At 40.1% G+C, this 26030-nt stretch overlaps 3 protein-coding genes, 1 long non-coding RNA gene and 6 other non-coding genes across 14 annotated transcripts; 8 read left to right on the plus strand and 2 right to left on the minus strand.

The window, feature by feature from the left end:
* Nucleotides 1-412: 412 nt before the first annotated feature.
* On the minus strand, nt 413-14975 carry usp20 (ubiquitin specific peptidase 20). Of its 4 annotated transcripts, none has more exons than XM_035991580.1 (25): nt 14605-14975; nt 14192-14296; nt 13848-13901; nt 13422-13484; nt 13168-13308; nt 12945-13047; nt 11878-11947; nt 11633-11746; nt 11397-11496; nt 9709-10222; nt 9449-9598; nt 9148-9260; nt 8560-8732; nt 6401-6495; nt 5985-6018; nt 5803-5848; nt 5542-5722; nt 5302-5428; nt 5046-5215; nt 3285-3366; nt 2785-2893; nt 2590-2692; nt 2426-2494; nt 2169-2337; nt 413-1414 (listed from the first exon to the last, which is right to left on the minus strand). In XM_035991580.1, exons 2-24 carry the CDS (start codon nt 14267-14269, stop codon nt 2180-2182), a joined length of 2847 nt encoding a protein of 948 aa, XP_035847473.1. In that variant the 5' UTR covers nt 14270-14296; nt 14605-14975; the 3' UTR covers nt 413-1414; nt 2169-2179. The 4 variants fall into 4 exon arrangements, with proteins under 4 accessions (XP_035847473.1, XP_031173605.2, XP_035847472.1 ...); XM_031317745.2 differs by having other exon boundaries at nt 11418-11496; nt 14192-14299; XM_035991579.1 differs by having other exon boundaries at nt 14192-14299.
* On the plus strand, nt 2524-10601 carry LOC116062940. 2 transcript variants are annotated; one of them, XR_004895034.1, is made up of 4 exons: nt 2524-2755; nt 5026-5447; nt 5551-5707; nt 9826-10601. It is a non-coding gene; the product is annotated as an uncharacterized LOC116062940 (long non-coding RNA). The 2 variants fall into 2 exon arrangements; XR_004895033.1 differs by lacking the exon at nt 5026-5447 and having other exon boundaries at nt 2659-2755.
* Nucleotides 14976-18148: 3173 nt separating the features above from the next.
* On the plus strand, nt 18149-18222 carry LOC116063063. Its single transcript, XR_004108171.1, has one exon. It is a non-coding gene; the product is annotated as a small nucleolar RNA SNORD36 (small nucleolar RNA).
* An 81-nt stretch (nt 18223-18303) lies between these two features.
* rpl7a (ribosomal protein L7a) lies at nt 18304-20801 on the plus strand (the record flags this gene model as incomplete). The annotated part of the gene is made up of 7 exons (XM_031317619.2): nt 18304-18427; nt 18626-18775; nt 19036-19176; nt 19484-19563; nt 19823-19953; nt 20489-20558; nt 20665-20801. Coding segments are annotated over 7 exons (801 nt in total), but the record flags the coding sequence as incomplete, so codon positions are not given.
* Nucleotides 18475-18549, plus strand: LOC116063055. Its single transcript, XR_004108163.1, has one exon. It is a non-coding gene; the product is annotated as a small nucleolar RNA SNORD24 (small nucleolar RNA).
* On the plus strand, nt 18850-18917 carry LOC116063056. The gene has a single exon (XR_004108164.1). It is a non-coding gene; the product is annotated as a small nucleolar RNA SNORD24 (small nucleolar RNA).
* LOC116063062 lies at nt 19334-19403 on the plus strand. The gene has a single exon (XR_004108170.1). It is a non-coding gene; the product is annotated as a small nucleolar RNA SNORD36 (small nucleolar RNA).
* Nucleotides 19618-19694, plus strand: LOC116063060. The gene has a single exon (XR_004108168.1). It is a non-coding gene; the product is annotated as a small nucleolar RNA SNORD36 (small nucleolar RNA).
* Nucleotides 20025-20096, plus strand: LOC116063061. Its single transcript, XR_004108169.1, has one exon. It is a non-coding gene; the product is annotated as a small nucleolar RNA SNORD36 (small nucleolar RNA).
* A 1350-nt stretch (nt 20802-22151) lies between the features above and the next one.
* On the minus strand, nt 22152-26029 carry LOC116062857 (surfeit locus protein 1). The gene is made up of 9 exons (XM_031317618.2): nt 25859-26029; nt 25676-25742; nt 25024-25151; nt 24716-24798; nt 23772-23963; nt 23582-23654; nt 22731-22893; nt 22460-22541; nt 22152-22375 (listed from the first exon to the last, which is right to left on the minus strand). The coding sequence occupies exons 1-9, from the start codon at nt 25919-25921 to the stop codon at nt 22309-22311; spliced, it is 918 nt and encodes a 305-aa protein (XP_031173478.1). The 5' UTR covers nt 25922-26029; the 3' UTR covers nt 22152-22308.
* Between the last annotated feature and the right edge of the window lies 1 nt (nt 26030).

Consider the following 26030-nt stretch of genomic DNA (forward strand, 5'->3'; position numbering starts at 1 on the left):
AAAAATTTAAACATCGACAACATCTCAGCCCCCCTCCCTCCCTTCCGCTAAAGCCCAAAACAGTCTCCTAAGCCCCTCCCCCCACAAGGGAGAATGAATGTGTGTGCATGAGCAGTGATTGACACACAGTTAGACACCCCCCCCCACCCTGGCCCTGATTGGTGCATCTGAACAGGGAGCTGTGGATTTTTGCATATCACACTACAGGTTGTAGGTGGTGCCAGAGGAGCCGGATTTTTTTTTTAATTACCTGCTTAATGTAGTTCTACTGGAACATAGGGTCACTTTCAGCAAATATGACAGAAAGTTAGTTTTATAAGTCTTCCCTACTGCACTTTTAATCTCTTTTAAAGAACTAAAATGAGGTAATTCTCACTTTTGTTTCAGAAGTAATACAAACTAATTATGTACGTTTTTATTCGAAAAGCCAAAATATTTGTTGCACAGGATTTTCTTATCCCTTTGGCAAATTTACCGCTATTGCACAAGATATGTACTCCTCTCTTCTTACTTAACTCCTGCCATATATGACTTCAATTAGTTATTTTTTTTTTTTTTTAAATTATAGCCATATATCTCTATGCGTATATGCCCATTTATGGATAGTGCTGTACAGGAGCGACTGAATATTTTGATCACAGAAAATATGTTATTGTGCGTTTGAGCAAACAAACTCGACAGTGAAATGTCCTTACAGGTCCAAATAAAGGAGTATCAATTAAATGCATTTTGAAGTTTTTCAAATACACCCTGAAAATAGTATTTGGAACACATGCGTGTTTTGTGGTTGGACACAAACCTGCTGTGATATTTTCTTAAAAGTTTGTTAATCTGATCATTTTGCTGGTTCAAACAAACAAAAGACTTCCATTCCTGAGGGCTCAGTTGACTGTATTTAAGGTTGTAGGTGCAAGAGTATGATTTATGTAATATATCTCACTTGTTTTCTGAACTTGTTGCTATGTGATTAGTAAACAGGCAAACAACAGAAAGCATGTTAACGTCTCTTGGTTGTTGCTTCCAATGGAAAAACAGTTCAGTCCTTAAACCAAACATCAGCCTGTAGTTCTGTTCTCCTCCTGAGTAACTGGTTCATGACACCAGCAGCTGTCTGCCAGTTTTGCAGTATCTGACACCTAGTCACTACAGCAGCCACTGAAACACCATAGCTACCAAAAACAGCTCCAGAGATGTGACACAACATCTTGGTTTTTTTTTACACCTTAACATTGAGGGTCAGAGTTATCCAATAAATAACCTATGTTATATTTAAGTACCGTTTCACCCTCTTGCGACACAGCTTCAAAATGATGCGTTGCTACATTTACAAAGTGCTCACGGCGAGGATTCTTCACCAAGGTGCAAATTCCTCAGCTTCCTGCGAGGGCAGGAGTAGAAAGGGGAATCAGAATACCTGGGGAAAATGAAAAACAAGTTTAGAACAAATGCCCCCTTAAAGCCATAGTGCGTAGCTTCTGTCGCCCCCATGAGGAATTCTAAGTAATGACAACAAAACTGTGCATGTCCACATGATACAAGCCTTCCATGATCGCTCACCCCCACCACCCCTCCTCCACACAGTTGCTAGTAGCCAAGGAGGACACGGAGGATTAAAAAAACATGAAGGACTCTTCAGAAGAGGTATTTATCTTTACTCGATTTTCTGCGCACGAAAAGTCACTGGACAGTTTCTAAACAACAGCCATACTGAGAAATACAGAGAGAGTTGTGTGGAGCTGATAGTCTTAATTAGCTTTGTAGCAACTCATTTGGCAATCGCTTAAATGTAACGGACGTTCATTAATATAAAAAAGTTACGCACTAAAGCTTTAATGGGCCCTCAACTCAAACACTCAGATTGGATTTACAGCCATTTATGAGCTGGATGTGCTGCCTCTATTATTCTTGGCCATATTTGCGGCTATCTTAATCTCTGCTGGCCAGAAGGAATTTATGAGCTCATGTGGTTGACGTAAGCGAAGTGGGTGGAAAAGGTGCTAGTTCCAAGAGCAGCTCCAAGACCATGGCTTCCAGTAAAATGTTACACAGCACCCAAAAGTATATTTAAAGACGTGATTGAATGCAAGTCTGTGTATATGAAGGAAGAGGAATGTGAGGTCTGGATTATGGTGATTTTACAGTGTTTCCCAATAAGTAAACATCCCAACCTCTTTTTATCTCAAAGTGCTCTGGTTTCTGCCTCAATCTTCCTCTCTCCATGAAGGCTGTCAGGGTCAGCCGGTGCCACGGTTTGTCTCACTGCGATCTCAGGGCCTCCGCCATAAATACCCAACAAGTACTGCCAGGTCTCCTCTGAGATCTGACCATAGTCTGCACCTGAGGGGAGAAATGAACATAAAAGAAATGGTTTATTGGCTTTATTGTTTTTCTCATTTCCGGCTTTACAACCAGTGCTGCGGTTTACCTTGCTTCAGTTGTATGTGCCCTCCTTTCATAACACCAATTTTACTGTTGTCGATGGGACCAGGTGGCTCTGAGAAAACAAATCATAAAATCATCATCATTTTGCAAAGGCAGAAAGATGAAGAACATTAATGCACTACGGTTTGTTTTCCTGCAGGGTCATACCATTGTCTTTGCCCTTCACAAAGCTCTCCCACTCTCTGAACCACTGCATGCTGATGCACAGGATCACCATCGGAGCCTCTTCAGCTTGAAACTCTTTGTTCAGCTACAGACAAGAGAAAACCCGTTCAACATCCAACACAAAGCATGAAGACACATTTAAGCACAGGTAAGCCCTTGCAGAATACAGGCTTTTACCTTGATGAAGGTGTCTATTTCCATTTTTCTGCGTTTAGCCAGAGCTTCAATCTCCACCTGGCAGGTGGCACACATATACAGGTGGTTCACGGCTGGGCCGCCTCCAAAACTAAGGACAGAAACACCAATTGATGGAAACAAATGAATGTGAAAATATGCATTCAAATGAATTCCAATCAATGTTCAGCTAAGGCCTTCGTTTACAGGTTTTGCCATCGCGCTGATCAATTCAGATACATTCTTCTGTTACATTATTGTAGAGCTACATGTGTTCACTTTGCAGGGACATTTCTTACATATGTCTTCAGCTATGATTAAACAATTATCAGATTCATTCAATTAAAATAGACCGCCTCTTTTGACATTGACTACATTCCTACTTGTTTTACTTTCCGATCCATATACTATATTACTTTGATCCATATAATATAGAAATATTGATTAGACACACCTTCAAAATGAAAATGGTAATGTAAAATGGTAATGTGTTGCATATTTACCTGTTGAAAAGGTACTCCCACACATTCTGAGGAACAATCACAACCAGGTCATCTATGTATTGGTATTTATTAGGAGGAATCCCTGTACAGAAATAAAATGTTTAAATTAAAGGAGAAATCTATGACCTTTTCTGGCCCGTACTGGAGACCAGTAAAAATTCCAACAACTATGATGAATTTATTCTCCTCTTACACAAAATCCCCTCCCTCATCCCTGCTGTCCTCTTAGACAGTGATGGCCTGTAACTCACAAAAGCAATAAAGCCATGGATTATCCAGTAAGACATGTAAACTAGCCAACTACCATAAATCTAAAAGAAACATGAACAAGAATTATTTGTTTTAAGAGCTGAAACATCTCGAGATGCCAGAAACCTCCTCAATGCACCGTCCATAATTCAAACAGCTGAATAATAAGGCAAAATAAATATGTGTAGAGAAGGTAGCAACAGGTTTTGGGAAACTGTATGTGAAATGTATTGATTTGTCAGAAAATTGTTTTTGAAAGCCTGAAATGTAAGAACTTGGAAAAATAAATCATTGAGCTAATTGCTACTGATCGACAACATGACTTCCAACGGATAATATGCATTTATTTTGCTGTGAGGTTATTTGCTATTGTCTGTTTGTTTTTAAATGGGTACTCAAGTGATTATTTCACAAATTAGAGGACCCACAAGAAACTGATTGATTATAGAATGGTCGAAATGTAACCCGCAGAGACTGAAACCGTCTGACTCAAGTTCCTAATGTTTTGTCAAGCTCTGGATACTACAAAAACACTGGATACTACATTTCCCATAATGCAACTCAAAAGCATCTCTTCCTCTTCCTTAAAGCCCCAATGGTTGTAGGCTGGTTTTAGGTCCCCTTTAAGCAGTGGTGTAGTCCAGGGTATACGCTGGTATACGGCGTATACCTACTTATTTTTCAGTCAGCATTGCGTATACCCACTTCTAAATCCCCCCTGATGCGCACCATTCAGTAATATCTGTGAGCCAGATTGCCCATTTTTTCCTCAAGGATAGTGAAGCCATGACCCACCCTCCTCTGCCTCTAATTGGCTGGTACTCGCTGCTTTCACTGATTAGATTGGTTAACTTTAGGCATGAGGACTGATGAGCCAATCAGAGGCAGAGTAGGGCGGGTCATGCCGAGGAAAATATCGCTAATACCTCAGGTGCCAGTGAAACCTCAGGTGCCGGTGCCACTTGACTACGATAACGGCAGCAGACCAAACAACAGATGAAGAAATAACACAAGCGGGGGTGTGCCACCCCAGTTGATGGAAGACATCATTCTGAGGTAAGTTTTAAGGTGGTTTCCAAATGAATCATTATTTTAAACTACTGGCAAATTGCCAGTGGCAATATGACTGCACATTTAGAGGAGAAGAGATAACACCATATTTGCCTCATGATAAATACATTTTACATTCATCCAGGCTGCTTGTGTGACCAGTAGTAACTACAAACTGCTCCTAATCAAGTCATGATCATTTTATAATAGTGAGCAAGTAGAAATGACAGATTTTTGGGTAAACTAAATCATAGTCTTACATGTCACTGTTTCTAAAACAGGGCTTTTTTCTGGACTACTTTAGAAAAAAAAAAAAAAAAGGTGAAAACTGAGAGTATACCCACTTCTCCAGGGACCACTACACCACTGCCTTTAAGGAAGCATGTGCATGTTTTCTCAGTGTGATAAGGCAGGGTTTTGACGTCGACAACACATTTTTCAGATCAAGATTGTATCACACACCTCCGTGCTGACAAAGAAATGTGTGGTTGCTTATGGGGCCCGGTTCGGCGAAAGTGTTGAACTTGTTCAGCCATTCTCTGGAGATGTAAAACTGTAGCAGGCTGGGCTCCTTCATATTGGCCAGAGCCACCACCTTCTGCCTCTCTCGCAGCGACTCCTCGCTAGTTTTCCTGCACGAGTCCAGGAAGAAACACAGTCTGTAACATAATTTTGAATAAATAGATTATGTATTATGATGGAGTTTTTAAATGCTTACCTGTAGAACAACACGTAGGCCTCTGCATTCTGCACCACTGTCTCATGGACCTCTGTGACATACTGGTCATCAAACTCATACCACTGGCCATTGATCACATTCTGACAGTAAGCTATGTAGTGTCCACCTGCAGCACCAGAAAAAGGGTAAGAAAAAGAACGTACATGAACATGTACACCACATTTGCTGATTCTCTAAAATATGTTAACCATGTTGAAATAACATTGAGTTATCTCATACTTCCTGCAGTGCCATGGTGACAAATGACTGACAGCAGATCATAAGTGGTGACTTGGGATGGACTCTCTTTAGCCAGGAAAGGTCGCATGTCGAGGCCTTCCAACGGGAAGGATACGTGGCTGCTAATCTTGAACGAATACATGACCTCGTGCCGGAAGCGTTTCAGGTGAATGCACAGAATCTACGCAAACAAATAACACTTCATGAAGCCAGCCACAAGCAGAACTAAACTTGTTATCTGCAGCAAGAAGGAGATCATACCTCTGGAAGCCTAAGTACTTTGCAATATTTGACACCATTTCTCAACCTGTAGAAAACAAAATACTGTGTAAAAAAATCTAAATGAAAAATACCCTTGTTTTAAGGGTTTTTAAAGCATTAAAATGTGAAAAATTCTCTAGTTCTAATTCATGTATCCACTTGGATTTACAATACATACTCACTTTTTACATCTCTCACAGCTGTACATGTTGTCCCCTGTAAAAAGAATGGATGTGAATGGTACTTCTGACATACATTTTCTCACCTACACCTGATCACTTAAAAGTTATGTACTCTATATTCAGAATATTAATAAAGCAGTAAACAAATGTTTACTATGTAAAGATATAGTGGAGTATTGGCAGAGAATGAAGTCACTCTCTCTCTGTGTGTGTTGTAATCCGAGCTTCTCTGTTCTTTGTTTTGATGGCCGGTCTGGCCGCACATGCATGTTAGTGCATGTGGTTTGAAAAAACGCACTGTAGGTATTTCACGAATTTGGTAACGGTTAGTGAGAGCCATGTGTACGAAATCCCGAGTACAGCCCATATAAAAACTAGAGTATTATAGTAAAATAGCACAGTGTAGTATTGTTTACCTTTGAGTTCATCTGCAGCAAAGAAGGCAGCGAGGCAGTCCTCTAGGGTCACCATGGGCCCCCAAAACCAACTGGGGATACATGAAACTACGAACCTGTTCAGAGGCATAATATAAAGAGATGTAACCATTACAGCCACAGAGCCTCTTTTAGTCTGTCTCCTCACAGTGATCATACTGACAAAAATGACCTTCATGTGGGTCGGCAACTTGTAATGATTAAATGACCCCAAATGAAATGCTGCCTGGAGCGATAATAGCTCCTGAAAGGGTCTTAGATGGCAAGTTCGAAGGGCCCAAATACACCGGATCTCCCCTGAAAGGCTTGCTCCTCAGATGGCTGTTGAAGCAGGAACTGTGTACCCCCTTCTTCAAAGAAATATACTCAGCACCAAGGCTCTATGGCAGAACAGGGTTGTGTGGAGAAGATATGTGTTGTCTGTTAAGTTTGTTAACTTGGATTGGGCATCGAGAACCTGTTCCAACTTGGAATCGTTTTAAAAATTACGATTCCAGTGGAATCTTTTCTTTATTGGAATCGTTTGGAAGATTTGGTTTCAAATCCGATTATCGGTTCCAAATTTAACATGCGCAAGTTCGGGTTTTCGTAGCGGCAAGCTTGTTGTGTTGTAGTGTAGCTTTATTTTATTTTACGTTGAAGAAAATCCGGTAAAACTGTAAATCACTATTGAAACAAAATAAAACTTTCCTCTTATTTGTGAAATAAGCATGTGACCTGTTTCAACTCCAGCCCTCAAAGAATCAAAATCGATAAGAACCGGAATCGAAAGGAAGAATCGGAATTGGAATCAGAATTGTTAAAATCAAAACGATGCCCAACCCTATTGACAACGCAGCTCACCTCCACAATCCTTCAGCTATACTTCAGAAACCACTAGATTCACCAAATGACATCACCAGCACTGTTATGACGGTGCTTTTGAAATCTGGGAACTGACGGAAGATGATCAAATATCATGCCGAGGCCTGTCTCTGCATCTCTGTCCCAATATCTACAATGATGAATACAGGTCACATAGTGCAGGTATGGGCAAATGCACAGGAAGTGATTCTAGTTTTCTATTGAACGAGCAGCATGCAACCCTCTTGTTAACTCACAAAATAAGAGGTATCTCAGGAAACCCACTGCTTTGCTGGCATAGACAATAACTACACTTTCTACTACGCCGTTGAAAACCCTCTACAGTCATTAAAAATGCAATATTACTCTTCTCGTCATCTGGAGGCTCAGCACTCAGATATTATCCTGGATCAGTGGGTCAAGCTTTTCAGAGCCCTCCTCAGTCTACATAATCTCCACCAACCCATCAGTCCTGGACTGACTCCAGGATGCCCTTAAAGCCCTCTCACTGCATGAACCACTCAAACATTTGCCCTGAAGGAATTCCTGAATTCTGTCAGGGCAAAGATCTAACCATTATCCTTCATCATTTCATGGTGCAGGTCTAGTAACTGGAAACCCAACCCAACAAGGAAGGGGCTGATTGTCACTATATATTTCAAAGAAGGTAGTTTATCATTAAAGGGAATCAGCTGTGGTATCTCTTTACTTCCTATGACTAGCAACGTGCTGATCCACCTCACAACGCCAGTAGAGAACAACATCCTTCCAGATCAAGTTAAAGTGCAAACAGAATGGAAGGACACAGGCATTGCCTTGACATATCTAGCAAAGCCCTCTTGATATCTACATGCCCTCATCTGCACACCTGTGGCCTCCACAACAACATACAGTAGAATCTTCTGTAAAGAGAAGTGACTGGAGCCATGTTCCCACCTAACACTTTTCTTGGAACCCTCATTTCAGTTGATTTCAATCCTCAGTGATGATGTGGATTTTCATAAGAAATTAATTGAGCATGACATCTGAAAAAACAAAACACTCTTGACTCCACTTGCATTCTTTCTCTGATTTTTGTCTGGGTGAGTGATGATGAATGGGGTTGTTATGTGTTCATGTTGAGAATTGTATGTTTTTTATGTTAATCACAAACAAAGTCATACCATGTTAAATGAAGCCTCTTGCCAGAAACATGCCTCACTAAATAATTTCAATGACCTCAGCATATTAGAATCTGTTGAATTCACGTGTTCAAACACGCTGACTTCTCCTCTGACAGTTTAACATGGCCCACTGACCGGCGTATGGAGTCCATGATGTAGGAGATCCAGCCCTGCGAGCCATAAGTTTCGGTACACACGCCTGTTTTGACTGGAAGGTTCTGATGTATAGAGGAGTGGAGCTTGGCCAAGTCCTCTTTACCAGGAATAGGGAGGGACAAGTCTTGGAAGGTTTCCACTGTAGTAGAGACCTGTCACACATTCATAGAATTGGTTTACACAGCATGCCTCTATCAGTGAGAGTAGAGCTTTAAACAATATGTTTATAAAATATAAATGAATGCTAATCTAAACATATCACGGTGTGGTCAATGAGAAATCATTTCACATCTGTGTTTTAAAAAAAAGCATATGTGAATAATACTAATAAAAATACAAAACACCAGTGGTTAAAATTAATTGTTAATTGTTCAATTAAGATTTCCATGCATTTTGTTAATTCTAATCATAAAAAATACTGAAATGACACAATTACACCAGACATACTTTAATCTAAATTTCACTTAAAACAAAAAATATAGATATTATTTGTCAAGTAAATATACTGTGGTTTCTGACTAAATATGTGGCTCCCTCTGGTGCTAAAACGGATGAAGCACAGCTCACCCTGTCACAGGTTAAACACTGGACCAGACTGAGGATGGAGCCGTCAAAGATGTCAGAGATCACACTGCGATAGTGAGACTGTTTCTTCTTCCTGGCACTGAGCAGCAGCTGAGCTGGAAGATTCATGACGCGGAGGAGGATATTAGAGGACAAACTTAATATTGTTGATGTCGTTGGATGAGGGAAAAGCAGGCGAAAGAATGTCTGTGTATAATGTGGCGGACAGAAGACCACCACTGTTGACTGCATTAACACCAAAAATAGAATAAAATGTTGCTGCAGATTCTGAAAATGCCCTTACCTTTTTTAAAGGAGTATGCAGGTCCTGCAGAGCGGAGGGGGCTGGAGCGAGGTGGACTAGAGGACAGTTTGGGATGCAACTCCTGAAGGGTTCGCACAGGACTGCAGGGAGTGGACTGGGACTGGGTCATTGACGCTTCATTGTCTGGCTCTAGAAAACAGCAGGTCGGATGCAGAGAATTGACAGTGTTAGAGACATAATTCACATGATAGGGATATAAAGTTGAAAAATACACTTTCATAATCCTGCTGGCCTTATACCAGAGGTGTTGCTGCTCAGGCTTTGCCCTTGCCCAGTATCAGATAACTGGTTATTTTCTTGGCTTTGGACCTCAGTGTTTGTGGTTGGCGTTAACTCCTCTTCCTCTCCCCTCTCAGGAACCCCCTCCTCAGCTGCTGTATCCACATCAGCGTCCTCATCCATCTCTTGCGAGCCTCCACGGAGGGGTGAGCCAGACACTCTCCTTTCCTTCAGCCTCTCCTTTTCCGAGATCACCCCGCCGGTACCGACGCCCACTATCCCCCCTGCTGCTGACCTGACCCCGTCACACTCATCCTGCATTAGGAGCTCGCCGTCACCCACTCCTCCCCCCTCCCCACGGTCACTGCTGGAGCCAGAGTCGCAGGATAAGAATTCATCCTCAGACGGGGAACGGTCTCCGTCTCTTATCTCCTCCCCATCACTTCCCTCCCTGCTCATGCTGCACTCTGCCAGAGGCTCCTTCAGCTCTTCGTGTAATTGGTCCATCAGACAGCGCAGGAACTCTTGTGTGTCCTGTAGCAAGAAAAGCACATTGCATTCACCCAAAATGAGGATGCATGAGTGTGTCTACATGTACACAAACACAGACAGGAGTTTTGCAGAGACGATGACTGACTATTTCAAAACAAGAAGATAGACAGAGAAATGTGTGAGTAATGTTGTATGTGTTGTTTGCAACAAAAACCCATTTTCTACATTGGTAAGAAGTGGTACAAGGAGGACCTAATCATACCCACTGAAGACATGTAAAACTCATCATTTAAAAACTTTTTGTTTGACTTTATCAGTCAAACAAAATCAGACACTTCCAATTAAACATATAATAAGCCTGAGTAAAACATGAAACCATTTCTAAACATAATTATTGTATTACAAAGAATCAGACAAACTCCAAGGTTTCATTTGAGTTGTTTGTGTATTTCAAGAAATAATTCAGTTTTTCTTCCTTCCACAGAGTCCGACAAAGTCGCAGATGCTTTTTTTAAAGTTTCTGCATGCAGATTGAAGGTATGTTGAGATATAAGTTTAGCCTAACTTGGCTCAAATACTAGACATCTATTGGATCAAGAAGCCTCTCTAAAGTTAAAGGAATAGTTTGACATTTTGGGAAATGCACTCATTTGAGAGTGAGAGTAAGATGAGAAGGTCGATACCGCTCACATTTTTGTGTGCAAAAAATAAAGCTACAGGCAGTAGATGGTTAGCTTACCTTAGCTGTTTACCTCTACTGCGCTAAATTAAGCTAACTACTCCTCCTCTGCAAGAAAGCAAAAAGCACATTTCCCAAAATGTTGAACTACTGTTTTAAGAAATACAATAATAAACATCTCTAAGAGGATTGAATGGACAAACATAAGTACATATTGTAGTTTATGCAATTATAAAGTCGCTAATGTTGCGATTACCAAAGAAATTAGGTCATATCGATCCTCCTGTTTTATACAGAGAGATGTAACAATTTGTCTGGTTCTGGGGATGTAAGCAAAATACTAAAATTCTCCAAAAACTGAAGTGAAGTGAACAACTCAAGTCAAGCCTTTGGTTATTAATAATAAATGTAGTTGATAATAGCAAAAATAACAGTATTTTTTAGGAAATGTGTGAGGGAGATACACAGGGGTTCACAGTTTAGAAATAAAAAGAACTAGACCGTATCAAGCTGTTGAGTGATGCCAGGTGTAGTTACCTGCTGGCTGCTTGCCCCTACCTGCTGAGCGTAACCACGAAACATGGGGTTTACTAGTTTGATGCCATGAGACAGACTGGTAGGCACGACATAGCTGGGCCTGGGAGGGTAGCCGCCATGAGAGTTAGTTCAATATACTGTATATGATTCAGAATCATTAGTACATTACAGTCTCGTATAGCTACATTCCGTCACTTGTAACGAGTAATTTTATGTCACTTGTATGTGTTTATTACCGTTTTTTATGCCAGAGTTCTGAGATCAGTTTCTGGTAGCTCTTACAGAGAGCAGGCTTCTTATCGGTCCGGACCAATCCGCTGCAGTCCAGGAAGAACTGAGTGAGAGGGGGACTGGTGAGGAAAGAGAGGAAACAAATGTGTCAACACAACTGCCTAGCTAAAGGAAAACAAAATAACAAACAGAGAAAAAAGAGCCACACCCCTGGCCACTGACCAAATGTAATGACAAGAAGTGACCTCACCAGTTGGACAGGGCTTGAAGAGCGGCATTCATGTAGCAGGAGTTACCAATATTTTTCATTCCTGTCAAGCCTACAAACAGGAGAAACAAACTTTTTTTTATTCCCAGAGAATGCAAAAGTGTACAAACGAAGTAATTTAGATATGAACAAATTATTTATTATATTAATATAAATATTATTATATTTACAATGAAGGACACCACTACAATCATACAGGATCCCACCCACCCCCTCCACCAATCCTTTCAGTTACTGCCATCAGGTCGACGTTATAAAGTCCTGTTGGCACGTAAAAACATACAAAAAAATCCTTCATCCCCACTGCCATCACCATACTGAACAGTCACACATAGGTAACATTTCCCACTCCATTTAGTCTTCTTTTTGCACTGTTTTGCACTTTGCACTGTTTGTACTGTCAGTGTGTTTACACTGTTTCTACATACACGTATCTTATGTTTCTTATACGTATTTTATGTCATTTGAGCTGCCCTGTCAAAGAGGAATTTCTGTTACTCGTGACAGACAAAGTTTTTCTTATCTTATCAAGGGATAATTATCAATGCTATTCTAGTTTAAAGGAAACATAACTAGTAACTATAGCCTAGAAATCTAGACGCACCCTAGCGGCAGCAAATTTAATTTGCAGCCAGGGGGGTCTAGGCACTCTCCGTTGGCTTGCGAGCTGGAAAAACCAAACTCTGGTCAGGCCAATCACATTGTGTATAGAGTCAGTGGGCGGGCTTATGGCTGCTGCTGCTGCTGCTGGGAACAGCAGTCTTCTGGAAGACTTGGAGTTAAGCTTTTCTTTGAGAAAAGAACAAAGGACGGCACAGAAATCATTCTTAAGAAAGGAAGATGTGTTCGGAGTTTTCCTGCCCGGATACGGCAAAAGTTTAATCTATCAGCTAGCTTCGCTACCTTCTTCGTTGCTCTGCCTGGTTGTAGCGCTATCCTATTATGTGCAGAGGGAATTTGACAGACAACCGTTTATCCCGCCCCTCGGATTGAGCCCTGCCAATGCACATGCAAAATGCACTCTTTAGAAAAATAAAGGTTGACAGTACCTCTGGGTTTAAGCTCATCATCCTCTGAATCGGAACCTTCTTCTTCTGCCACAGCAATTGGTACTGCTTTTAGTGGGTGACCTACTGGCTGAGGAGCTGCTTCCTAGGAAATATATTAAAATATACTATAAATATGAAGGGGAGTAAGGAATAGGTTTGTGTGAATTTGAAATGGCATTACTAGGGATTTAAACGGGAGACCGGTGAGAAGGCAAAGTCATACCTGCTCTGTGGCTTTACAGTGGTGGGGAGCAGCAGGTACAAGCACCAGCGGAGGCCTGTGCTCCAAAAATACCTCCCGCTCGCACACATAACACCAGATCCTGAACGTCGTCAGGTTCACAGTCAGGTTGTGCTGCTTAGCCTAAAGGAAACACATTCGCAATCATTCAAGGGACTCGGTTTGACATTTTTCCTCCCATAACCATCCAGCAAGGAGACACACGGACAAGAATGTTTTGTTTGAGAAGGTTTTACCTGTGCATGCAGGGTGCTGTGATCCGAAAAGGACTCTCCACAACCAACATATGGGCAGTCACTCTACAGAGCAGAGACACTGTATTAGATAGGCTTCTGAATCCTCATTTCTATCTTACAAAGACATTACGTCACAATATCTTCCTGTCTTGGCTTAATCTTTAAGTTAATTCCATACTAGAATGTCAAATGTCAGAGTCTAAATTAATAGCTGTAACTGCTATATTGTGCACTTGCTTGCCTGCCTAAGTTTGACAGCTACTACTGATTAATTATTAAGCATTCATCTGGCCTTCATCTGGCCTTATCTAAAATGCAGCGCTAGTTGCGCCTGCATCATGTAATGTAATCATTTATGTGACAAGGTGCACAAACCAGCAAAATAACCCTTGAAAAGAAAGATTCAAAACCTTTAAAGGACCTTACCTGCAGACATGCCCACAGGTTTGGGCCCCCTGCACCACAAGACTGGCAAGTCCCCTGCAGCATGAATATAATCCAAAGGAACAAAATAAAATATTAGAAATGCAATTAGAAAGACATGTTAGTTCACTCAGGAAGAGTGAGAGCTGACACTAGCAAGGATGCTTTTCACTGTCAATACCCAATAAAGACAACATAGCAGAGCAAATATTCCAACTCATGTGGTTATTACTAAAGTGGTACAAGGCTGCTACAACAACCTTAAGGGACGTGTAGACCATGGCACACACATCCAATGACCTGAACTGGGCTTCTTTGACATTCCAAGTAAATGAATGAAAACCCACCTTGGATTTCTGGAGGAGGTCCTCCTTGGTTACCTCTCCTATGGAGTCCAGGTGAGGACAAAGCTCTTGTTCAGCCATAGTTACTCACTCTCTTCGGGGGGACGTCTGCTAATTTGACAGAGCAGTAATAACAAAACGGTAGTTATTCAGGTGACAAGGTGTTGTAGCTAAAGCTAGCTTCATCCTCTCAACACAAAAACACGATATGCACCTATATAAATCACACGCACCTCGTTTCTGACTGACAACGGAAACATAAGTTAGCTATAGCTAGTGTTGTTGAGACCATCCTTTCAACCCCCATACTATACCGCATAATCTAACAACTAAAAGGCCTTGTGTTTACCAACGAAAGCTCAAAAATCTCATTACTGCAGCGATGACAACCGCAGTTATGAATGACTCATATTTACCAACAGAAGCAGCTGCCACGATGATAATCGCTATTTTTCATTCTTCTGGTAAACAAACCATACTGGATGCGGGCAGGCGACAGTATGCTAGCAAGATATCGAGTAGCCGAGCTGAGAGCCGCGACGCCCCGGCCCACCATCCCCAAACAACTCACTCCCCCTACCATCCACAGCACGGCTCGGCACGGCACGGCACGACGCAGAGCTGGAGGAGGAAACACGGAGACGTCCCCCTGACAAATCCAGCCCACAGCGATGTGCTGAAAAAGAAACCCCCCTTTTCATTGATTTTGTCTTGCTAGTTGTGTATCTTTGTAATGTATTTGATACGTGTAATTTAGTAGAAACTATTATTCAAATAGATTTTAACGTGTTTATTCATTAACGGTAAAGATCCCTGTTTACGGAAGTGACGTAATATTGTACGTCGTTTAAATGAGTCACCAAGTTCTCTCAAAAACATCTATGCTTTTAGTATGCTTTTTCAGTTAACTTTGTCCACTCTGGGAAGAACGGCTGAGCACATAATGCGTAACGTTAGCCAATTGTATGTCCAAGAAAAAAGAGTGCATTTACCCGTATCTCACTTGTCTGTTTTGAATCATGGGGAAATTCAGATAGCGCAGCAGTAGGCTACTTCCATAGGCTACTTCAAGGAATAGTTTGCCATTTGGGGATTTAACTTTACGAGTGCTGGGGGAACGAATGTGGATTTTTATATATGTAAATGTGATTTGCCTGCCCAGGGACTGCTGATCAAATTTAGCTATTGAGCTAATTCTGGGACAGACTGGTCATTGTCCCTGTTATAATAAACAAAGGAATAAATAAATATTCGTCTCAAATTCAATTTATTATAAAATGCTTTACAACATCTTCTAAAGTTTTGTGAATTAGACACAGTTATTAATACTGTAAACCCAAATAGCAATTTCCTGCCCTCAACATTGTCTCCACATTCTTCTTGCTCTGTTTTCTGTAATTGTGTGATTTTAAGTATATTGACTTTTTACGGATTTGTATTGATGTAAAGGGTCCACATATGTAACAAGGTCAGCAGTGGTGATTCCCAGTTATCAGGTGGTAATTAGCACACAGAAAAATTAGATTATTTATAGTTTTAAATGCTGATGGAGTTTAGATGGGCTGAACAGGTGAGATCAACCCTAAATACTCATGTAGTGACTCTATAAGCACGCACAAGCATTAAGACATGTACAGTTAGTCATCATCATGATCTACTGTATGAACCTTTGTCCACTAATTAAAGAATAGTTTGTAAAAGGTAAAACATATCCCATTTGTGTGGGTCCCAGCACAATCAGGTATCCCTGGAAACCAAATCATCAATGCAAATCATTGCTCCTAAATTGCAAAGATACTGCACACTCCATTCCAGTTGGTGACCTAATGCCTGTTTGTTGCCAAGCTGCAAAAAAAAACAACATCCATAGGCCAAAGCTAAAGAAGAAGAGGAGGAAGCATAATAACTGATAGTGTCATGGAAGCACCTGGTGCAGGCTCTGCCGCCATGGTAACATATGATGACCACCCCAACGACAGTGGTGATGAAGATAACATTACACACCTTTGGCCATAAAGTTCATAATCAAAGTTTTTTTTTTTTTTTTTTTACTTTTACTTTTACTTCTAATACTTAAGTACATTTAATATCAGAAAATTACTTTTGATACTTAAGTACAGTAAATATCAGATACTTTAAGACTTTTAATCAAGTAATATTCTAAAAGGAGACTTTAACTTCTACCAAAGTCATTTTCTGGTAAGATACTTGTACTTTTACTCAGCTTTCAAGTACTTTATACAAGACTGCTAGTAAGCCATGGAAGTGTGACAGTGAGCCACTATGCACAGGGCCCTGAAACTGAAGCAGCTAAATGGAATTCAGGCATCATTAATGAATTGTATTATTTACATCTGTGCTTTTCCACTCTGACAATTCATGTTGGAAACATCAATCGTCAAGACACTCAAACTACCAACTCCTCTGAGGCAGGCCAAGCTTACTGTCTGTCAGGTTGTCAGAGTCATGTGTTTATCTCTTTATTGTTGAAAAATACACAGAAATTAGATAATCCGTAACGTACATATATGTTATTAAAATGAATACGAAATAAGAAATTTAAAAAAGATCAACAAAAATAATATAAGTTTTTGTAATGTTGTAATTTCTTTTGAAAGTTATGGTTATGACGTACATAGCGTGTTAAGACTGCATATTGCAACGCTGATCCTGAGTCCGAATCCTAATCTTTAAAACTACAAAGCTGGAGCAAGCGAGTAGCTGTGACATCTGACTCTGGATCGGTGCATAAGAGGCCACGTAACCACGGTGGAAGCCTCGCGGTATTTAGGCTACCCAGAATCCCTCGGTCTTCCTTTCTGCCTGAACCGACATGGTGGGTGCATAGTCGTTTCTTCTGGAGAATTACTATAGTTGTTGTATCTGTCTGCATCCCTATATGTATGCTTATTCTAAAAGTGTAGAATGTACCTATGCTTTCTGTGAACCCTGTCTGTTTATATAATGTCGATATTGCGCGTCGATATTTTGCTGTATTTGGGTAAAACTTGTTTAAGTTGAGCCTTGTGTAGCCGGTACGAGTAGCACCGTGACTCCTTGTCAGAAGCTAAAGCTAACGATGGGGAACACGCTTGGTCTCAGAAACACGTTCGCCCTAATTTTTTGGATTTTCCGCATGAATGTGGACTACCTGTACCTAAACTGTTAACAGTTTTTATATTGCAACTAATGGAAGTACAACTGAACGGTAACGTGATGTATTGGGATACAAGTATCCGGATGGTGCACCCGGTAGTGTTGAGTAAATGGGCCCAAGCATAGCCAGTGTTGGCTTAACCTTAAATTCAATTCAATTTGTTTGTTGGGAACGTTACTGTTGGCAGCCATAGCTTAGATCTACTCTACATGTTTAGTGACTTTGGTAGCTTGTAGTTAATGTGAGAATGTCCTGGTTTGTGAATTATAAGGCTTCAGCAGTGGTAACGTTAGCAGCTTGACGTTAGCATTTAACTCTGGTTGTATGACATGCTAACAGTGTAAGGTTAGAATGATCGACATGGGGATTTGGTTAGTTGTATTCCCTGCACTGCTTAGATGCTTTACTTCTAGTGCTTGCTTTTATGGCATTGACAACTAACTGATCTAAAGACTAGCATATGCTTATAGTATGTAATTTGGAAACTGGTTTGGACGAGGCTGGATGCTGAGCAATGGATGCTAAAGCCCATGCATGCTGGTAATCACAATCGTCAACCAAGAGCCGAAATCTACCTTATTTGGACAAAGAATTAAAAATGTAATGGCCTCTACAATTATGCTGTGTGCCTTACCTGGACAGCTGTAGGATTAAAATACAAACTTGGCTAGGCTTTAAACTTTGGGTCAAAGTAGTTATTTAGTCTGTACCTTAGTCAGAAACGTTAATTGCCAAGTTGGGTTTCACGTAAATGAATTTTTGAACATTTATAGTATACATTGTTGATACAACCATTGGCCTTGATGCAGTGATGACTTTTAATTTCTTCAACTGAAACTAGCCATGATGCTTTTTGAGCTTTTTAACCCTGAGCATTGGCCAAAATGCACTATGAATTGTTTTCACATTTAAATAACGTTAATTTATGAACACATCCTAACTGTTTTTTTGTTCCTGACAGCCTAAGGGAAAGAAGGCTAAGGGGAAGAAGGTGGCACCTGCCCCTTCTGTGGCCAAGAAACATGAGGCCAAAAAAGTAGTCAACCCCCTGTTCGAAAAGAGGCCAAAGAACTTTGGCATCGGTAAGTAGCCTTAGGTTGCATTTTGAGAGAACTAGGGACTGTAACAGTGCAGATGATGTAAACGAATATTTGCTATCTTATCCATACTGAAGACAACTTTTATCACCAAGATCGCTGATGCACATAAAATTTAAACCTTAAAAGACTTTGCCATAGTTTGGTTTTCAGATACTAAATATGTATCGTCTTTTCACACAGGCCAGGATATTCAGCCAAAGCGTGATTTGACACGCTTTGTGAAATGGCCTCGTTATGTCCGCCTGCAGAGGCAGCGCTCCATCCTCTACAAGCGTCTGAAGGTTCCTCCTGCAATCAACCAGTTCACCCAGGCTCTGGACCGCCAGACCGGTAAGTTTCACTTTTGTGATGGAAGCTGTAGTATTTTAAGGCTTTTTGGGTCCTTGATAGTTTAATTGTGGCTTTGCATATGATGTGAACGAATATTTGCTATCTGAATAACTGATGACATTCCACCAAGATCACTGATGCAATTACTTGAAAAATTGTCCACTGTTTGTTCTACAGCTGTCATGCTGTAGAACAAACCATACTTGGAGCAACTGTTGGGTTGGTTGAATTCAAATATGTAATGTCTGCTTTCTCCTCAGCAACACAGCTGTTCAAGCTGGCCCACAAGTACAGGCCAGAGACCAAGCAGGAGAAGAAGCAGAGGCTGCTGGCCCGTGCTGAGCAGAAGGCAGCTGGAAAGGGAGATACACCTACCAAGAGGCCTCCTGTCCTCCGTGCAGGTGAGATACAAGAACAAAGTGTAAATGAAGTGCTGTAGAAAGTGTTATTGATGGGTAACATGTTAGTCAGGCTGTGTTGAACATCCAGTGTTTTTTGTTTTTTTTGTCGATGTTAAAGTGTGACCCATCTTGTGAAGTCTTATCTAATTTGGTCTTGATGCAGTGATGTTTGAATTTCTTCACCTGAAACTTACTTTGATGCTTTTAGCTTTTTAACCCTGAGCATTGGCCAAAATAATAATAGAGATATTTTCAGGGGGTGTTCTCGGTAGAATATCATTTCCTTTCCTTATACCATTCTCTACAGGTGTGAACACTGTCACCTCTCTGGTGGAAAGCAAGAAGGCCCAGCTTGTTATCATTGCCCACGATGTGGATCCAATTGAGGTAAGCGTGTCGCAGCAGTAGAACTTCCAATATTGGGTACTAGAAAGTGGTCACTGGCAATGATGTATGAATTTCTTCACCTGAATCCTCTATGTGGATCAAAACTTACGAGCTTTTTAATTCTGAGCAAAGACCACAAACCAAGAATACATGTTTAGACTACATTTATTGTGGACATGTCAGTTCTTGGGTCAGATTCAACATTTTTTTCCCACTAGGATTACCTAAATTTTGCTTTTTGTCTCCTTTGCTTTTGTAGCTTGTCGTCTTCTTGCCAGCCTTGTGCCGCAAGATGGGCGTCCCATACTGCATCGTCAAGGGCAAGGCTAGACTGGGCAGACTGGTGCATAGAAAGACATGCACTTCAGTTGCCTTCACACAGACTAACCCGTAAGTATGCACATAAACTGAGCTGTTTAGTTATTGTTTTATTACAGTATGACCTGTCTGACTTGGCCTTGATGCAGTGATGTTTGAATTTCTTCACCTGAAACTTACCTTGATGCTTTTTGAGCTTTTTAACCCTGAGCATTGGCCAAAATATTTATTTTTAGTAAAGGTTACTTAACATCTATAGGGCGTTATCTGCAGCAGTGGTTCCCAATAATAATCGTTAACTGTCTTGGTGTTACAGATTTTATATTCTCTGCAAAAAGTTTTATTAAATTCTCAAGGACAGTGTAATGTTGAGTGTGTGCTGCTAGGTTAATCAGGATGCTATAATCAAATGTTTACATTGTCTGTCAGAACACTAAAGTTAAGAGGACAAGTGTGAAATTCTAATTGTTTAAAACCAATGAATATGCATAAAACTACATTTATCTACATATTTTTAAAGTCAACATGATTATTGAATCAGTAACCCCTTGTAGCTCCATCTCAAAATAGTGTCAGCACTGTATTAACTAGATTCGTTCTTTCTTAGTGAGGATAAAGGTGCACTTGCCAAGCTTGTGGAAGCCATCAAGACCAACTACAACGACAGATATGAGGAGGTGAGCATTCATTTGACTTTACTATATGAAGTGTACCCAGTCCAAAATTGCATGTTATCAGAGACCCATTTGCACCATTTAAATTCTTTCTAAACTTGTTTTTCAGATCCGTCGTCACTGGGGAGGTGGTATCATGGGTCCCAAATCAACAGCCCGCATCACAAAGCTGGAGAAGGCAAAGGCCAAGGAACTGGCAACCAAGCTTGGTTAAATTGTTTGGAATAAAAAATGTATGTCCTAAAATGACTTTTTGTTATTTTTACAGCTAAATATAGTATAATGGAAGCGTCATACAAGTGTAGATTAATTTACAGCACAGTAATGTCTCGGAAATGTATATAGTTTGGCTGTCAAAATAAATCAATACAGGATTTTTTTTTTTTTCTTCCTGCAGTTTGGGATGGAAAGTAAATATTTGCAGATAGGGTTGGGTACTGAATTCAATACTTTTAGGCAGGGACCAAATTGCTTCCTAAAGTATTGAAAAATGCCTCGGCATTCAATACCTTAGGAGTAAATCTCAGCTGTAGTTAATAAGCATGCAGTATGCTTCTACCAGATCTAAAAAATGCTGATAGTCATAGAAGCAGGCAGGATAAACTATTAAGCACAGAGACAGGGCTTGCATAGTAGGAGCTGAAATATAAATAAAAACTTATGCCGTAATGTAATTTCTTTTATAAAATTGGTGTCACGGTATTGGTACCGGTATTGACTTTTTTTAACTATACCTAGCCCTTATTGCAGGGGTTTTGAAGGGGGTTCCTTTGCAGTGGGTGATGCAATTGATCAGACTAAACTGGCATCAGTTGACTGGGTTTTAAACATTTGAAAGGCATTTAAAATTTCATAAGTGTTTAATTTTGGCATAGTAAATATAAACCATTTCCTCAGAACTGAAAATCTGAGATGGTACATCCAGTTGGTGCACTGCAAGATGTCAATGCAGCTCATCTCTGGTCACGTTAACCAACTTAAATATACTCCGCAAAAAAAAGAAACGTCCTGTCACTTTCAACTGCTTTTATATTTTAGGCAAACTTAACATATGGAAATATTTGTATGAACATTAAAGATTTAACAACTAAGACAAACTGAATTATTTTGACTAACAATGTGTCCCTGAACAAAGGGGCGGGGTGTCAAAATCAAAAGTAGCCCTCAGTATCTGGTGTGGCATCCAGCTGCATTAAGTACTGCAGTGCATCTCATGTACTGCACCAGACTGGCCAGTTCTTGCGGTTGTTTTTGCCATCCTGTACATATCCCGCAGGTGTGATGTACCAATCCTATACAGGTGTTACACGTGGTCTGCCACTGCGAGGATGATCAGCTGTGCTTCCTATCATTAATTGTTTATGGTTCATTGAACAAGCATGGAAAACATTGTTTAAACCCTTTACAATGAAGATCTCTAAAGTTATTTTGATTTTTACAAAAGTATCTTTAAAATACAGTGCCCTGAAAAAGGGACGTTGCTTTTTTTGCTGAGTTTATATTGGTTCATTCTGTGTACAAATCTTACTCTATTTTACAGTGTCATCAATTTAAGGAAAACTAGTTGGCAACATGTAACGTTAAAAGACAAAAGAATGCAAGAGCTAAATTAATTTATATTTATTCTCATGTTTTAGAATAATCCACAACTATTTACATATTTGTCAGTGAATCTTTGCATCAGGATGGAACTGATAAAGCACAAATCAAATACAGCAGCAGTTTGCTTTGCAATGTTCACTGCATAATCCTATCACAATTTAATCTTCTTGATGAACTTTGCATACCACATGTAGGAGGTTGCTGCACACAAGCCATACCTGAAAGAAACAAAGTGTTTGAAAAAAAGTCAGTAAATATAAGTGGGTTATTTTTAGAGGCAGGAATTTCTTTTCTCCACCAACCATGTAATTATGTACTGCATGTGTTCGTTCCTTAGTGTGACTCTGGTCTGTCCACCTATTGGTCCACCAGGAATTGTGCTCTCTGTGTGATACAAGACATTTTCATTACTTGTGCTACACAATTATCTTTATTTAAGCAAGCAGGTTTAACCATTATTTTCTGCACACCTGTAGAATAATTATTACCAAGCGTATGAGCAAATTGTGTAATTAATCTGATATTCACTATGACGAAAGAGCATAATGGACTTAATGGTTCATGAGAACTTACCGAAGTCTGCATCGATGAAGATGGGCTCAGCTCCAGTGACACTGCCCATGGCCTCCAGGTCACGGTAATGCCAACGGTTTCTCTCCACATCGTTGTTCGGTACAAAGGGTTTGCGGGTCTCTGTCAGCCTAACTACCCCGACCACCTCCACTTCATCCTCCACCTGCACAGGAGCATTACAATTTGTTAGATAAGTCTGAAAAGACAGCAAAGGAGTACAAATGTAAGAATGACTGAGGGAAGCTTATGGTGAAGCTGTTTCCTGTAATATAAATTGTGATAATGGTTTTGTGAGGTTGGTTAAAGCTGGGATGTTACATAGAAATCCCAGCACCACTAAAATGAGTACTATAAATAAGTGACAAACAAGATATTTAAACATGTTTGCAGTTGTGTCCACAAAAAGCTTGTCCACAGGAAGGGTGTTAAGGGAAAACTCAAGTTAAATTCTGATTACAAGTTTTAGGGAGTACTTCTGTTGCTCCAGAGGGAACTTCATGAAATCTGACAAACAGTCAGGTGATGTCACTTGAGTCAGCATCAGTTCGGTCTGAAGACTACATGTTTGAAAATGAAGAAAAATATGGGGTCAGAAAAAAAAGTGAGCTTACCAGGCCTCTCTAGCCCGCTCCTCATTACTGCTAAGGCTACATTAGCCACTACTAGCATAACCAAACTATCTGTGATCAAAATGCATTCTGGTTCTCTTTTGCTGCATCAATTTGGGGTCTTTCTTGTTTTTTTAACTCCATCGTGAGTCTGACAATGCTACAGGAGTGCAATGTTAAAACAGTAGAATACTCTTTTGGAAAAAAAAGGTCCTCATCTGCCACAACATCTGAAATACTAACCTGTCCCTTCACCCTGGTGTCTGGTCTTATCTTCTGCCTTGGGACGTATCCTCTGTTCACCAGGATTGTGATGCTGCAAGAGAATGTAGCAAAGGTCACTGAGTGTTGGATGTAAGGCGACTTAACTAACTAACTAACTAACTAACTGCAGGGTTAACCCAGAGCAACGGGGTTTTATCTGTTGTCTTACCCGAGGTCGGTACAGTGGAATGGAGTGATAACATTTGCGCCGGTCTCTCCACTTGAAGACAGCCTGCCCGCCTCTCTGGCCTCTTTCTCTGGGTCGACTGGTGAGCGGGGCAGAATGTACAGCTCCTGGGAGTGGTCGTACTGTCCACGCACTTTGACCCTTCTGTACTCAAGGCTGTTCAGCTCATGAGGACTAAGATCCAGAGAGAACAATGACAAGAAAATCTGCACATTAATAGGTAAAATTTATATAGATTTTGGGGAGACAAGGACAAGTAGCAACCTCAGTCGTAAGAGAAGGATTTATTGTTCATTTGTAATGTTATCAAGAAAAAGAACTTTTTTGTTTACAGCTTCACAACTGGAGAGGATTGCATGCTTTTTGTATCAATATAAAGAGAATTGAATTTTAAAGCTTTAGTGCATAACTGTTATTATTAATGAACGTCCATTACATTCAAGCCATTGCCAAATGAGTTGCTAAAAAGCTAATTAAGACTATCAGCTCTCTGTATTTCTCAGTTTGGCTGTGTTCAGAAGATTGTATTGGCCGGCAACTTTTGCGCTCAGAAATGAGTGAAGATAATTACCTCTTCTGAAGAGTCCATCATGTTTTTTTTTAATCCTCCGTGTCTCCTTGGCTACTAGCAACTGTGTGGAGGAGGGGTGGTGGGGGTGAAGTGCAATCACTGAAGGCTTGTATCATGTGGACGAGCCGACAGTGTTGTTGTCATTACTTAGAATTCCTCATGGGGGCGACTATGCACTATAGCTTTAAAGGTTATCTTTAACTGTTTATGTGTTGCTCCAGCATGTGTCCTTTAATATTTCCACATATAAGGAAATATATATATATATTTCTATTTCTAAAATCTGCCTCACAAAGCAGGAGGGGATACAGTGTGTGTCTGTGATTAATAGTAAATGTATCTAACGTGTACTTACTCAATAGGAAGAGGAATGGGTTCTGCAGTAGTGAGTCTTTTCAGCTCACTAATCAGCTGCAGTTTCCACTGACGTCGTTTCACCTTAACAGAAACAAAAGTAACTGAGTCCACCCAACAACAACACACACATATATATATATATATATATATATATATATATATATATATATATATATATATATATATATATATATATATATATATATATGTATATATATATATATGTATATATATATATATATATATATTTTTTATTTTTTTTTTTTTTTTTTTTAAATGTGACACCACAAAGTAAATAAGCTGTACCTGCCATGTACCAAGGCCGAAGGTGGTGGCCGGGATGAGCAGCAGGAACCATTTGAGGAAAGAGTCTTCTCCTTTCTCTGCTCCGGCTGCTGTGGAGCTCGACTGTCGCCCGAAGGTAATAAACTTTCCTGGAAATTCACAACACACAAGACAACACTTTACAAGAGAATTGTATGCACAAATGCCATTTAGTTAGGCCTTAGCCTACATGGCACAGTTTAAACCTGATATTGCTGTACATTTTTCATTGCAGTCTCAGTCTGAAACTATATATATAAACTTTATAACTATATAAATACATGTTTTTTTCCCCATCATTTTCACAAAATTGACCTTAACAATCTAATTATATTGTTAGTCAAATACCATATACTGTATACAGTACATGAACGTTTCCTGATTACAAACCTTTAATTTCTACTTTTTTTTAATTAATTCGAAGTTTACATTATAACTACTGATGTTCGCAAAATGGTACAAATAAGAGGCTAATCACTAATCATGTATTTTCATTTATTTGTCTTAAACAAAAATCCACATGATAGTTACTGCGTTTTGTCTACATTAGTATAATTAATTGCTATGGACTAATTGCTTTTAAGATTCTTTTCTTTTCTGCCCAACTGTCCGGTGTCATCATTATGTTGATCACCTTCTGCACGTTTGAAGAGTGGCAGTCTGGGCAGGAGGAGAGTCCTCTTGATGTAAATGACATGCGTCTGCAATAACAAAAAAAAATAGACAGTTCAGAAATCTGCAACCACTGAAAAGTGACATTCACAAGACTCGGTGAAGTTTGGGATGTAAAAACGCAAATATAAAACAAGTAACTTACCTGTTTGTTCAGTGTCGTTATCGCCCTGGTAGAATAAGCCAGCGTGGATTTCAAGAAAGCCATGCTCGGTTAAAACATCAATGAAAAATGGGATAAGAACTGGATGAGACCGACTATATAACAGCTACACAACCTTTTTTATTTTTTACAGTCGTTGTACATAACTGATCAG

The sequence above is a fragment of the Sander lucioperca genome, chromosome 14 (assembly GCF_008315115.2).
Source record: "Sander lucioperca isolate FBNREF2018 chromosome 14, SLUC_FBN_1.2, whole genome shotgun sequence".
In the NCBI taxonomy this organism is placed as follows: domain Eukaryota; kingdom Metazoa; phylum Chordata; class Actinopteri; order Perciformes; family Percidae; genus Sander; species Sander lucioperca.